Source organism: Pinus tabuliformis, chromosome 7 (genome assembly GCF_031772625.1).
Source record: "Pinus tabuliformis cultivar Carrire ecotype Pingquan chromosome 7, CPIR1, whole genome shotgun sequence".
NCBI lineage: Eukaryota > Viridiplantae > Streptophyta > Pinopsida > Pinales > Pinaceae > Pinus > Pinus tabuliformis.
Window position 1 is genome coordinate 1,397,477,075 of NC_142293.1, and position 15,377 is coordinate 1,397,492,451.

A 15,377-nucleotide genomic window follows, 5' to 3' on the forward strand; every position below is an offset into this window, starting at 1 on the left:
AGAGGAAAACAAATCAACAGAGGCTACAGACGAGCAAGTAGCCAGCCGACTAGACGCAGAACCACAACCGCTATCTAACATAACGAGGTCACAAAAAGTAGTAGAAATGTTAGAGTGTCGCCAAGGGATTTCGAGGTTGTATATAGGTGACCGACAGGGTCAAGTGACGGTTAGAACTTGGGCTTGCGGCAACGATCAGGTCAACAGAGCCTCCCAGTTAGTAGATTTGGTCGGGGGCGACGGATATTGGTCCATTTGCGACTAACATCACCAAGGTGCAGCGCGAGTGGATGCAATGTGGACGTCGAACCTAGCCGTTTGGAGCAGAGAAGGCCGTATTTAGGTTGCGAAGACGGGAGGAAGTCGGCTCGACGTTGAGAGGGGTCTCTGTAGTGGCATTGTGTAGGTGAAGTTGGGAGCGCACAGTGACCAGGGTAAAGCAGTGCTGGCTGGTTTGGGCTGTGAGAGGGATTGAGGCTAAAACAGCCTGTAGGAAGCTTAAGCCAACAGAGCTACAGATTGATGGTTGGGCGTGGATTACGACAACATAAAGAGCAACATGCAAAGGGTGAAAAGTTAATTGTTGGTCAGTTTGACTAAGATGACTACTAGGCAATGTTACGAGGACAGGTTGGACAAGGAAGGAAATTTTAGCCCATGGAAGGAGCAGATTGTTTTGTTATTTGAGGAGCAAGAGTTGTGGGACATTGTGGAGAAGACTGTCCAAATTCCCACAGATCCTACTCAGTTGGTTGAGTTTAATAAGAAGAACGTGAAGGCCAAGAGAATAATCTTGGACTCCATTAAAGACCATATTATACCTCATGTGACGGGGAAGAAATATGCCTTTGAGATGTGTGCATCCTTAACCAAGTTGTACCAGAGTACAAACCAAAACAAAAAGATGGTGTTGAAGGAGAAACTGAGAAATGCCAAGATGTCTGAAACTGACACAGTTGCATCATACCTAACCAGGATCACTCAGATTAGAGATGACTTGGCAGTAGTGGGGGAAACTATTGATAGTGAAGAGTTGGTCAGATCAACCTTGAGTGGCTTTCCTCCAAAATGGGATGTCTTTGTTGATGGGATTGTTGCACGGGAGAATTTGCCTAGTTGGGATAGATTGTGGGATGATTTCATACAGGAAGAGACAAGGAGACGTTCCAAAACTGCAGGCCAACATGATGGTAAGGATGATGAGGAGAATTTTGCTCTTGTTGTAAAGGGCAAAAGTAAAGTAAAGGGAAGTGGGGGATCTACTTTTGTGAAGGACATGAGCAAAGTGAAGTGCTTTGCGTGTCATAAGACTGGTCACTATGCGAGTTAGTGTCCATACAAGAAGAAGAAGAAGGAGGATCAGGTGGCTGCATCAACATCAATTGAGATTGATGACTTTACGAAGAAATTTGAGAAGGAATTTTCTCTAGTTGCCTGTGTTTCTGACAATAGTACTGTTGTGTATGAGGACAGTGGGTTATGGCTAGTGGACAATAGAGCGTCTAGGAACATGATGGGGATGAGGTTAGTGTTATGCAGTTTTTCAGTGATAAGGCTCAGATTGTAGTGTGTTTAGTGGGAGTAGTACCATGGATGCAGTGAAGGGGGTTGGATGTGTCAGATTCCAACTAGAGTTAGGAGGATTTCTAGAGGTGACAAGGATGTTGTTTGTTCTAGGGTTGATGGTACACGTGCTCTCAATGTCAACCTTGGAGGATGATGGATATAGAGTTTTGTTCTAAGATGGACATGTGCTTTTATATTTAGAGGGAGCGACCTTGGATGTAGCTGTAGTGCTTGGCATCAGACAGGGGCAGTCATACAAGTTGTTGGGACAACCTGTGGGTATATCCGAGGGGATCTTGGATATAGGATTAGTGTTAGTTGCTAAGAGGGAGTAGGTGGCGAGGAAGAGTGATTCTTCAGGTACTGCCAGGAGCCTCAACTGGTATGATATGACATTGTTAGATGCTCAGGAGCAGGATCCTAGGAGCATGGTTGGAAGGAACAGGTCTTCAGATCAGATTCCGAAGCAGGTAGCAGGGAAGTCTTCTAGTTCAGAGGGAGAAACCACAACAACAGATGACGTGGTGGTGTTGGAGACAAATTCAGGTGGAAGAAGTTCTTCCAGAAGTACCTCCCTCGCTAAGAGGGAGTGTTGAGTTTTGTAGCTCATAATGTACTTCTAGTTTTGTGTCTTGACTAGAAGGACCTTGAATTGCCTCGTTAGGAGCTTGCATGCAACATGTGGAGTGTGCAAGTGAGTTACAAGCATGCAAATGTGTTGCATATGACATTCATGAGATGTGTATGTAAAGAAAGCTAAGTTTATGACTTGTACTTGAGTTAAAATAGAGAAAGATAAAGGTAGGATAGTTAACTAAAATAAAGTCACTTATCTTCAGCTAACTTGATGAGCTAATTTTGGTCGTCAATATTAGGTTAGGAAAGTTATAAATTGAGCCTGAAGTAAGGAGCTAAGACACAACAACAACACAAAATTAGGAGACGATTCTTTGTGAACATGTGCTGGGTTCGAGAGAGTGCAGTGAGGGTGGTGATCATTTTTGTATTTTCTAAGTTGGGCCATTATCCCAAGACAGAAGCATAAGTAAGTTCCATGATTAATTTATTAATGAAGAACTATTCATTAGGCATAAATTTGTTTTTGTGTATGTGTTTCAAATCGAGTAATTTGGTTAGGAACTTAGCCATATATTCGTTCAGTTATAAATTGCTGGGCATTGAATATTGGGTGTTGGGTTCGGTAAATTCTAACAATGCGACACATACAGATTTTGGCCAATCAATAGTTCATCATTAAATCTGAACTTTACTTGGACTCCTGTCCTAGGATAATGGCCCAACTATGAAAATTACATATATAACATACCCTGGATCAATTGCATATACAACATGCCCTGGATCAATTACATATATAACATACCCTGGATCTAATTGGTAGTTCAGGCTGTACATCTGTCCTCAATCTCCTTGGCTGATCTGGATCTCCAACGCTGCACTTTTGCACTTCCTCAGACCCAACACACTAGAATGGAAGTCCTTCTCCACTCACCATTGAGATGCCTCTCTCAATGTTTTGTGCTACTAATGGTGTGTCTTTTCTCCTCTCCTTAGCCTTGCTTTTATAACTTTACATTGAGCCAAATCCCTAACTGTAATCTCCGAATCGATTAATGGCTGAGATTAGTTCTCACCTCACTTGAGATCAACCACTGAGAAGAAAGTAAATTACTTTACCTTTCCTAAGTTACTTTATCTCAATTAGCCAACATAATTAATTATGTGCTTTTCCTAAGTTAGGCTTAGGCTAAGCTACATTAGCAATGTGCTCACACTTGAGTAGGTGTCCCAAGGAGATCTTTGGATAACTTCTGCATGCCTTGACACTTAGGCAATGAACTGATAATAATTGGAATTTTTGTCACAAATGCTTCCAGATTATTCTGAATTACGTTTTTAAAGTTAATTTGTTTGATTCCCACTGTTTAACTACCTGTTGCATCCTTAGGAAGCACAGGACAATGTTTCTCATTAAGAGATAATTGGAGAATTTGAGTATGACATTGAAATTCCAGGTTGCCTGAACATCGAAGTAAACCTCATAGCACACGTTCTAGTGAGAATATTGGACATGTCAAGCACGATACTGAGAGATAAGGAAAAGCCAGTTTTTTTTTCTAATGCAAAAGTAAGCTGGGTATTATAAATCTTTCTAAGAATATCTGCCCTTATTAAGAACAACAAACTTTGGAAATTGGAGGATAGGGGAAGGTGTTATAGTCAAGGCCAGGATACCTATATGGCAGTCAGATGGCCTAGAATCAGCAGAGGTGTGGCATAAATAATATATGTTTGACAGACTGCATCCAAGACATATTTCTGTAATGTGCCGAAAGTTTTTGGAGACCTACATATCTAATTTTGACTGCAAGGTTGACTGGTATTTTGTAATAAACTGATACATCATGCCTCTTCTTTGAGGAGTGACATTGGCCGAGGGTTATATGCTTATTCCTTGAACAATGGGGCTTCAGCATGCCTTTACTTTGTTCCTACAAGATTACACCATTGGTTGTTTTTGAAGCCAGATGTGATTAAGCTTTTGAAGTAAAGCCTTTTCTTACAATTGTCTAGGCAACATACTAGCTTTTCAATTATTGTTGAAGAGAGATACATCATTTATGAACAAAGAAACATGAATTATTGTAGTCACATAAACCACTGGACAGTTTACTGATGCTGGTGCAGAGGTGGAACTACGAATCCCATTTCCAGCAGAAACCAGTCCGGATGCTGATGAGGTCTTTGTGAATGTACAAGATACTTCTCTTGTTATTACAGTCAAGATCCGCGGGGAAGAAAGAGTTTTGTTGTCCATTGACAGGCTTTATGGCCAGATAAAACCTGCAGAATCTGCCTGGTTTGTCCTATTTCTCTGAGCAAATTTATCATTCTAATTTAGATATTCTTGTTTTATACCTTTAGCAGATAGTATCATTTTTTGACATTCCGTGACATTCAAGTTCCCTATAGAGTTAAACTTGTAGCGGCATGGCCTTCTTTTAGTATCTTTTCTTTTGATTATGCAGGTGTATTGATGAAAACGAAGTTGTGGTGAGTCTCAAGAAGAATGATGTAGATGTGAAATGGCCGGACATTCTGGAGGCATGGCACTCCCTGTCTATAGGAGTTTCAGAATTGTTAAAAGGGACATCTGTGTACCTTGTTGGAGATTCCTCGGAAATCAATTGGGCGGTTGCTAGAGAACTGGCACTTGGTTTAAAGTACCTCTCTTTTTCCCTTCATGCTTATTTAGTAGTCTATATCAGACAGGTATGTTCATATTTGTAAAATAACAATAAAGTTTATACTGTTGCTTTCAATTACTAGAACTGAGAAATTATCAAGATCCACTTCTCGGAATAAAGTTGCATTCACTTACATCCAAGATTTTAAATAGCCTCACCAATGAAATTTACAATTTCTATTTTTTTCTGATTTTATCTCTCCTTATGTGATGGAGTTTTTTTAGCATAGCTCTTACAGCTATGAAGAGAGTCTTCCCATATCTTGAAATCTAAATGAGATCATGTTCATCTATGTAATGTAGAACTTTTGATGCTTCTGTATAGACTGTGGTCCTTGCCTTGCAAATGGGACAAGTTCTCAACGATGATGGCTCATTGAATGACTTGTTCACTGCCATATCATTGGGTTGAACGTTGAGAATGTGAGAGTAGAGTTGCTATGCATGATGAATTGGTCTCGATGTCCCCAAAATATTAGTCCTCAAAACAATAGTATTGAAATAGGCTAACATGCAATGTATATAATATAGCCATTAGAAAACTTCTCATGCAACCAAACTCACATGGTTTGTGCCACTTTCCATTCATTGCTTTCTATCATGTGGACTGAATGCACATGGTCTAGATCATTGTTGAGAAAATCCGCATCAGCAGAAAATCACCAAGGGTTTGGACATTTGGACATTGGAAAATATTGGCAAAAATTGTCAAAACCATGACAAGCATTAAAAAAATATGAAACAAAATTAAATTCATTTTTACAAATTTTTTAGAATATAAGCCAACAACATGATATACATATTGACACGTGAATATGAAAAAAAAATGATATATATGATGTAATGGATGCCAAAACATAAATGATAAATCAAAGTTGGTACTAAATTCTGAAAATTGATAGTTGTCTGTGTTGAAATTTCCATGCCCTCTAGGTCTGGTATGTGCCATAGCTAAGAACACAACACACTAGAGAAGCCCAACACAAAAGCACTTTGTGCAGCGGAAATATAACATGTAGAAATTCCATGAAATTCTACAACTGCTAATGTGAACAATCTGAAACTAATTTCTTTTCATATAGACACAGAATTTCTCTACTTATTTTGCAGCGGAATAGGAACAGAAATAAATACACAATCACACAATTCGACAACACAATTTTTCTAGGGAACCCAACTGGGAAAACCCTCTGCTTGATTGACAATTTTATTGATAGAAAATGAGCAACATATCTCTTACAAACACAACTTTGTTTCAATAGAATAAAAGTCCTGTTCTCCCTGCTTGTCTGACGCTGACACACCTTGCAAGAACCCTGATCCTGCTTCCCTATTTCCTTGCGCAAACCCCATGGAAATTCTCCTCTATCAACTGCGCACAGGTTTCTCCTTAGTATGCCCTTCCCACACACAAGCTCACACACACAAACACAAATCCGTGCTCTTTATAGCTTTGTCTCACCAACTCATGCTCACAAAACAATGAATACAATTGTGCCTTTCGATCTCCTTCTAAGCACTTCGAATTAGCTAATTCTGGCAATTTCTATTTTGAAACTCAAACTAGTGAGTGATGAGTTAACAAACTCATGCAACTCGTCTTGCCTCAATTTAGAACTTGAGGCTCACTCGTTTGTCTTTTCCCAAAAATAATTCGCACTAGAAGACACCAGACTGAGTCTTCCACTTCTGCATATCAGTCAAAACGCTTCATGAACTGTCCTAACTTATAGGAACTCACCCTAAATTATAGGAACTCGTCCTAATTTTAGGGACATATCCTAAATCTTAGGAATTCGTCCTACCTTATAGGAATTAGCACCTAACTTATAGGAAATGATTCCTAACTTATAGGAATTCGAGCATGCTAAGGAAGAACTTGTTGAGGTCCCTTTGATTAAGGCACAAATCAAGGAACCTTTCTTGCTACTATTTTCAACATAACAACAGTGAAATCAGTAACAATGCACAAGTTTTATGAGCCTAGAATCTCGCTTCTCAGTAGTCATCAATAAGAAAACATTAGGGCTCTCGTACTAGGGATCTTGACCCTTCATAAACCCTGATACAAACCAGTTTACACAGTATACAATAAAAACAAAGTCTGTCCTTTGACTGACATAGGCCTTGAGATCTAATCCCTTAGATCTTTAATTTGCCCACTAAATACAAAGACAGATAACTAGACTTACTTGTTGTAGCAGTCCTTTGCCTTCAGCCCTTTTTATCCTCTTTGTCTAATGTCCCTTGGCTGTCCTCTGCCTTCAATCTTCACACAGAGAACAACTCCTTTTGTTCTCTGTCTACATGCTGCTCACAGAGGGACACTTCCTTTTGTCCACTGTATTATCCAACATCAAACTCACTGTTCAAAGATCCATTACCAATCAATCTTCTTCACAATAACTCAACAACCCTTCTACACAAACAACAATCCCTTTTCACTGCCTCATTGGCCTCTTCACAGGCCTGAGACACCTCCGCATCTTCTAGCCACCAATTTGAGGTTTCTTGGCCTCTTCTGCTCCCTACTGAGGCATTTCGGTCCTCCTGCTGTCAGCTTGAGGCCTCTCAACCTCCTGTCCTGTGCCTGCCACCTACCTCAAACACACTGCAGTCTAGTCCTGAGGCCTTTCGACCCTCTTCCACATTCACAATAGAACTCAGACAGAATATCACAGACAAAAAACCCTTGTTGGGTAGCTTCTCCTCACGTCCAACAGACCTCAACATCTCTTGGGATGCAACTTGTCCTCCTTAGATAGAAAACTCAGTTTCTCTTGAAGATCTGCGACTCTTCTATGTTAACTAATGCAGCTAGGGTCAAATTCCACTTTGGACAACTCATATGACAGAGATTACGATTGCATTAGATTCCTCTTTTCGAGAGGACCAAAATCGACCTAAAGATCACCTCATTTGGACAAGCAGAAGTTGGTTTTTGAATTTATGAACCCTCACATGTACATTGGGATAGGTCGGCCTCACACATATGTACAATTGGACAGGTCGGCCTCAACATCAAGTGGACCCTCATGGAAGCCTATAAATACAAGAGACCTCAAGCTCATTTGCACATCATCATCAAGCATTCTTTTCTCTTCTTCTATTGTTTGGTTCACACAGGTCTGATGGAGGAAGTTTTCACGCAAGGTCCGAAATTACAGGTCTGAGGCTCGCACGTGTCTAGGGTTTCTGTTTTCCACTCGCACGCTCATCACAGGTTAGATTCGACTGCAGTCACTCACTGTCAGTGCTTCAGAGAGCGACTGGGAAGTTGCAGTTGCTCGCTCGCAGTGCTTCAGAGAGCGACTGGGAAGTTGCAGTTGCTCGCTCGCAGTGCTTCAGAGAGCGACTGGGAAGTTGTAGTCGCTTGCATAATGGCCTGAAGGAAGCGACCGGGGCTGAAAGACAGTTCTAGTAGTATTAGACCCCAGTCACTTGCTTTCCACACTTCAGGGAGCGACCTGGTAGTCATAACTGCTCACATACAATGCCTCATGGACCGATTGGGTTCTGAGCTAGGGTTTGATAGTCGGGGTGCCACAGTCACTCGCTTACAGTGTCTCAGGGAGCGACTGGGAAGACATAGTTGCTCACAAAATATCTTCATGAGTGCGACTAGGTTTTTGAGCTAGGGTTTGACAGTTGACTGCAGTTGACCATAGTTGACCGCAGATGTCTGATGGCTGGAAGGTTTCTCTTGTAGTACATTAATTCTGGAAGTCTGCTTTTGATTTTTATCGGGTAAATCTTTGTTGAATGAGTATGTATTGGGCTTATTGTACTCTTTGCTGAAACATTTTATGATAATCTAATAAGAAGAAGATTTGAAAGGGTTTTCCCCCATAGTGGGGTTTTTCCCTGGTCTTTGACCAATCTGGTGTCTCTTGTGGTTGTGCTATTGTCTCCTTTGTCATTGCATATATTGTTCTATCTTCAATTACTATTTATGATTGGAAATATTGTTAATAATTGGATGCATTGCTAAATGAAGAATTGATTTGGGCTGAAGTAATTGAAACAACATAGAACAATCTGAAAAATTAACATGGTATCAGAGCTAAGGTGAAGGACAAGCCCAAAAGGAGACAAGCTTTGAAGCAATCATCTTTGGAAAGTTGAAAGAGCTGATCTAGTCAAAGTCAAGATGACTTCCTTCTTCAAGAGTGATGAGAAGTTGGGTGACTCATCCAATTTTGCTGCATGGAAAGTCAGGTTGGAGATCATAGCCAATAACAATGATGTTTTGGACTATATTCAAGGAAGAGTACCTGAGCCTCCGGAGAATGCTTCCGCTACTGCCAAAAATAAGCACAAGAAAGGTGAGTTAAAAGCAAAGCAAATTATAGCTGATGGTTTACAAGATAATTTACTTGCATATGTTGGAAACTTGAGAAGGTCTAAAGACATGTATGATAAGATAGCCAACATGTATGAAGTCAACAATTTGAATGAAATCATCTCCTTGAAAGATCAACTCAAAGACACCAAGATGAACAAAGGAGAGTCTGTGCAATCCTACATAATAAGAATATCTTGCCTTAGAGATGAATTGCAAAGAGTTGGAGAATTTGTGCCTGACAGGGAATTGGTGATTGTGACTCTAAGAGGTCTCCCTCCTATTTGGGAAACCTTCATTACTGCCATAAGCAACAACAATGTCCTCTTGTCATTTGATGAAATTGTTGGAAAGCTTACACAAGAAGAATCAAGGATGATATCAAGAGGAAAGATTCAAAAACATGAAGGAGAGCCCACTGCATATATCACTCATGACAAAAGGAAGAAGAAAGGAAAAGGAGGTCCATCAAGAAAGCCTCCTCCTCAAAATGCAAAAAGAAAGGATGATAGAACATTGTCTCATATTGAATGCTATAATTGTCACAAGAAGGGTCATTATGCACGAGATTATCCCAAGAAGAACAAAGGGCCACATTACAACACTAGAAGCAACAACAACAGGTTCAACAACCAAAGGAGAAAAGATGATCGAAGAAATGATCGCAACAAAATATATGAAAGTAGAAGAAGAGACACCTCAAGCGACTGTGAAGAAGATCGTCGTCCTCAAAAGAAGTCAAGATTTCCCAAGTATGAAAGTAATGCTGTAAATCAATCTAAATACATTCTTATTTCTGCACATACTAGTTCTTCTCCTCCAGATTCATGGGATAGTTGGCTGGTTGATAGTGGGGCCACTCATCATTTCTCTGGATATAACGAAGTTCTCTCTAATCTAGACTGAGCTGAAGATTATTTTTGGAGACAACTCTACTCATCTCGTAAAAGGTTTTGGGTTCGTCAAATTTCATTTGAATTATGGGGAATCAATTTTGCTGCATGATGTTATGTATGTTCCAAGATTAATGAAGAATTTGGTATCTATATTTGCTTTGGAAGATAAAGGGATGAAGGTTGCCTTCATCAAAGGAAAAGTTCTGGCTTGGTTTGCTGGTTCACCTATGAGAGATGCATTCACATTAGGATCAAGATTTGAAGGACTCTATAGAGTCACTGGAAGACCACTTCTAGCATTGGTTCATAATACTAATCACCTAAGCGAGTTATGGCACCGAAGATTGGCTCATCTACATTATGATGCTCTTCTGAAATTAAGGAAATTGGTCTTTGGTATTCTCGATGTTCAAGCCCATCATGATGGAGTATGTCCAGGTTGTGCGAGTGGAAAGAAGACAAGGGGACCATTCCCCTCTAACGAGAACAAGACAACTGACATCCTCCATCTCATCCATTCTGATATATGTGGTCCAATGCCCGTGCAGTCTATTGGTGGCCATCTCTACTATATCACCTTCATTGATGACTTCTCTAGAAAGACATGGATATACTGTTTGAAGCACAAGGATGAAGCCTTCGAAATATTCAAAGAATTCAAAGCTTTGATCAAAAATCAAACAGGGAAGAGAATCAAAGTATTTAGGTCCGACAATGGTGGGGAATACATGTCAAATGAATTCATAGCATTTTGCAAGAAAGAAGGAATCAAGAAGGAAACAATTGTGCCATATACACCCGAACAAAATGGATTAGCGGAAAGAAAGAACATGTCTATATTAGAAGCTTCCCGTGCCATGCTCCATGATCAAAAGTTGCCAAAGTTCCTTTGGGGAGAAGCAACGCATACTGTTGTATATGTTCAAAACAAGGTGCCTCATCAAGCATTGGAAAACAAGACCCCCGAAGAAATGTTCACAGGTGTCAAGCCCGACATAAGCCATCTTCGTATCTTTGGATGCCCCATATATTTTCATGTGCTGAAAGACAAAAGGAACAAGTTGGAGGCAACTGGAAGGAAAGGTACGTTTGTGGGTTATTGTGAAAATTCTAAAGCTTATAGAATATATATTCCTGGTCAAAGGAAGGTTGAAATTAGCAGGGATGTAACATTCGATGAAGATGCTGCTCTTGGAAAAGCAAAATATCTTCCTCCACCTCCTCCTCCTGAGAAGAGGAATGATGACAAGGATATTCTAGATGGTCCTTCTATAATGCTTAAAAATAACTTAACCAGATATTTGGTCTAAACAGAATATGAACTCTTCATGAACTTGCTTTAAAATTTAACAAAATTTCATATATCAAATTAATTGATTTGATGAGAAGTACCTACCTGGGTTCCTGCGGATGAAGAGGCTTCAGAATTTCTCCAGCTCTCGCTCCCATTACCAAAAGACCATAACCTCCCAGCCAAACTAAGTACAACTTAGGTACTCAGTCTAGAATGCTTCTCAATTGTTGCAATTTGTTTCCCCCGTGCCCAAAAACTTCAGAACAAACAAGGCTCGATCCTTACTGTTGATAACTTCGTATTACAACTTTCCTCCTCTCAACTGTCCTTCCTCCAACCGCCCTCTGATCCTTTTTTTTCCCCCCCCCTCTCAAGATAACCTTCCTTCTTTTAAGTCTCCATTCACCGCCTCCTCCATCTCCGTGTCCTAATTTTGATACGTGTTAATTTTATAAAACAAAATCTGATTTGATTTGGTGATTTTATTCGAATATCTAAATTTGATTTGATAAAGTTTATTTATTATTTTAATGAATTAATTTAATTTATAATTTTAATTAATTAATTATATTAATTTCATAAATTTTAATTTACAAATTAAAATTTAATATTAAAACTAACATTTTCTGTTCGTTTGAGGGTTTATCATATATATAGTGCGTTTACGGGTCCATGCATATGTAGCTATCGTATGGAGGTCTCGTATGTATGCTAATACTTGCATTTTATTTATAGCTATAGGTGGGTCATTACACCTTCTGTGTCCGAATCCGAGACTGATATTATTGATGATCCCATAGAGCCTATGGATCGCTTAGATCCTCCTCCAATTGATCCTCCTACTAGGAAGAGACCACTTTGGCTTCGTGACACTTTATAGGATGCTGAGAGACATGTTCCTGTTCGAAGATCATTTAGAGAAAGGAAGTTGTGAAAATTCCTAAACTGGAATCCCTACTGCAACACTGATGATATTTTTCCTACTTGTTAGATTTACATGAACAAGTTATTTGCAGTTTCCTATGGCAAATATTGAAATACATACACTGCAACCTTCACTTAATTAATTTATATGCGGAAACAGGAAACTGAGCAAGAAAGAAAATACAACACGAATGACACCATTGTTTTTGGACAAATGTCCCCAGAAAAACCCAATGCGGGAAAGCCGGTGCAACAGATCTGAGGGTTTTATTATTATGCATTTGTAAATCTGAGTTCAATTCTTGGATGCTCAACTAGTAATCCGATACAGAGAGAAACTAGACAAAACGAATGCTGAAGTGCTCTCACCCTGTCACTGGGAGAATCTGAGTCTGATCACGCTGAACTGGAGGCTCTGCGTACCCTCTGTGTAGCCTCCACACAGAACTGCGTCACTCCCACGCAGTTCTTGCGTCACCCTTGTTGGGTATCACGCTGTTCCTTCTCTGGACCCTCTGCTAGTTGGAAAATCCGAATCTTTGCCTTTCGGTCTCACACCCCAACTCTAGGCTATTGAAACTCGATTTCCTCAACAGGAATTCGATCTCCCTCTAAGGCTTGCGCTGCCACTGCGTCAGCTCTACGTGGGCCAACGTCTGCCTCTCTCTAGACATCGTTCTGCCCTCTCTCTGCCTCGTACTCTCCGGCCTAGGAAAAATTCCTTCTTCCGGATACTCATTGCCCCTCACTGCAAGAAATCTACTCGATCAAAATTTCCTCCTGAGAACTTCTCACTTCAGAAATTCGATCTCTTGATCTCTCGGTGTGTTTTCCAAATGACCCTCAAACTCCCTTAAATAATCTTCTTGTTGACATTCAACGACCCAGATTAAAAGCTAATTAATAGCTAAGATCATTTTAGCTTGATCCTCATCTTCTTTTAGAAGTTACACCCACAATTAGATTAATACCCATTAATATTTTTATTTTCCTAAGTTTAGACTTAGGGTCCCATTAAAAAATATTAATTATTTTAATAAAATTGTTTCTAGGTGGAATTTCCCAAAACGCTTTCTGAGTTCTTTGGAATACATGTGCCCAAGCCTCCCTGCAAAATTTGTGGCCTAGAGAACATTTGATACTACCCCAAATCAATAGAAGCAACCATGCAAGTACCATGGTAATGTTACAACCATGAGGAATATGATTCAAGATGAACTTCCACATTCGAAGAAACTGTAATAGAGCAATTTTGGAAAGATACGATGGCCGAGGAATATGAATCGATTATGAAGAATGATGTATGGGATGTTGTGCCGAGACCGAAGGGGAAATTTGTGGTGACTTCAAAGTGGCTATGTAAGATCAAGCATGGAGTTGATGGTAACATTGAGAAATAGAAGGCAAGGTTCATGGCTCGAGGATTCTCATAGAAAGAGGGAGAGAATTATGATGATATATTTACACCTGTGTGTTATGAACTTAAAGTCATAACAATTAAATAAAATATTAAAATATTATTTAAATAAATAAATTATTAATTATAATCAATTAATTAACAGATAATTAGTTAAATGAAGAGATATCAGTCCCCAAGGGACATGTCTCTCTGATTAGGCATGGCCAGTCAACTCCTATTTAAGGAGCACCGCCTCAGCCTTGTAAACATCATTCAATTTTTTATCAATATATATATATATATATATATTATGATATTACATTCAGAATTTATCTGGAGTTTTATTATCAGTCTACAACAATTTACAATTTAAATTCTAACACTGTGGCTCAAAACACAACCATTCGTTTGATAATAGCCCTTGCCGCAAGTCAAGGATGGACTCTTCATTAGATGGACGTAAAGACTGCATTCCTCCATGGCATGTTACAAGAAGAAGTGTATGTTGAGCAGCCACAGGGATTTGAAGTAGAGGATCAAAAGACACATGTTTGCAGATTGAAGAAGGCATTGTATGGTTTAAAGCAAGCCCCCAGAGCATGGTATGCCCACATAGACAGTTATTTGGTGAAGCTGGGATTCACAAGAAGCAATGCCGATCCCAACCTCTACTTCAAGGTAGTCCAAGGTATGCCATTGATTTTGGTTTTATATGTTGACGATCTATTCTTGACAGGTAGTGAGCCTTTGATAATTGAGTGCAAGAGGGAGCTAGCCTCTGAATTTGAGATGAAGGACCTTGGACTCATGCACTACTTTCTAGGTCTTGAGGTGTGGCAAAGACCTGGTGAGATTTTCCTTTCACAAGGAAAATATGTTGTGAAGCTGTTAGAGAGATTTGGAATGAAAGAATGCAAGTCCATGGCCACACTGATGGAAATGAACTTCAAGAAGTTATGTGGAGAAGCTACAGGACCCGATCTGGTGAATCCATCCGAGTATAGACAGTTTATTGGGGCTCTGATGTTCCTAGTGAACACCCGTCCAGAGATATGCTATGCAGTGAACATGCTGAGTCAATTCATGACCGAGCCTATCCATGCACATTAGATCGCTGCCAAACATATCTTGAGATATTTGCATGGGACAATCACACTTGGTCTGAGATACTCTGTCGAAGATGTTCGACTTCATGGATACACCGATGCTGACTGGGCATGAAATATTATCGATAGAAAGAGTACGTCTAGATGTTGTTTTAGTCTTAGATATGCCATGATATCCTAGATGATAAGGAAGCAAAAGTCCATAGCATTGAGTACCGTCGAGGCAGAGTATATTGCCGCTAGCATGGCTAGCTATGAAGCAGTTTGGTTAAGGAAGCTCTTTGGAGAGCTATTTGAGCAAGTCCTAGATATTACAGTGATTTATTACGACAAAAAGAGTGGGATCCGTCTGGCAGAGAATCCCGTATTTTATGACAAGTCCAAGCACACAGTGATTCGATATCACTTCATTCGAGACATGGTGCAAAGAGGAGCCATTAGACTCCATCACATATTGGCAGATGAGCAGATTGCAGATATTATCACCAAGGCTTTGTCAAAAGGGAATTCTTGGTCTTTAGAGAACAACTTGGACTGATGGATGTGACCCCTCCTGATAAGGGACAACGCTGATCGAGGACAATG

General features: G+C 39.9%; 1 protein-coding gene across 2 annotated transcripts in view; it reads left to right on the top strand.

Annotated features, from left to right (window-relative positions):
- The window catches only part of SKL2 (shikimate kinase like 2), a 283,109-nt gene that overhangs the window by 40,196 nt on the left and 227,536 nt on the right, over positions 1–15,377 (top strand). For both annotated transcript variants that reach the window (XM_089459819.1, XM_089459818.1), the window contains exons 2-3: positions 4,254–4,444; positions 4,614–4,808. In XM_089459819.1, the coding sequence (XP_089315945.1) occupies positions 4,254–4,444; positions 4,614–4,808 (386 nt within the window). The remainder of the gene's footprint in view (positions 1–4,253; positions 4,445–4,613; positions 4,809–15,377) is intronic.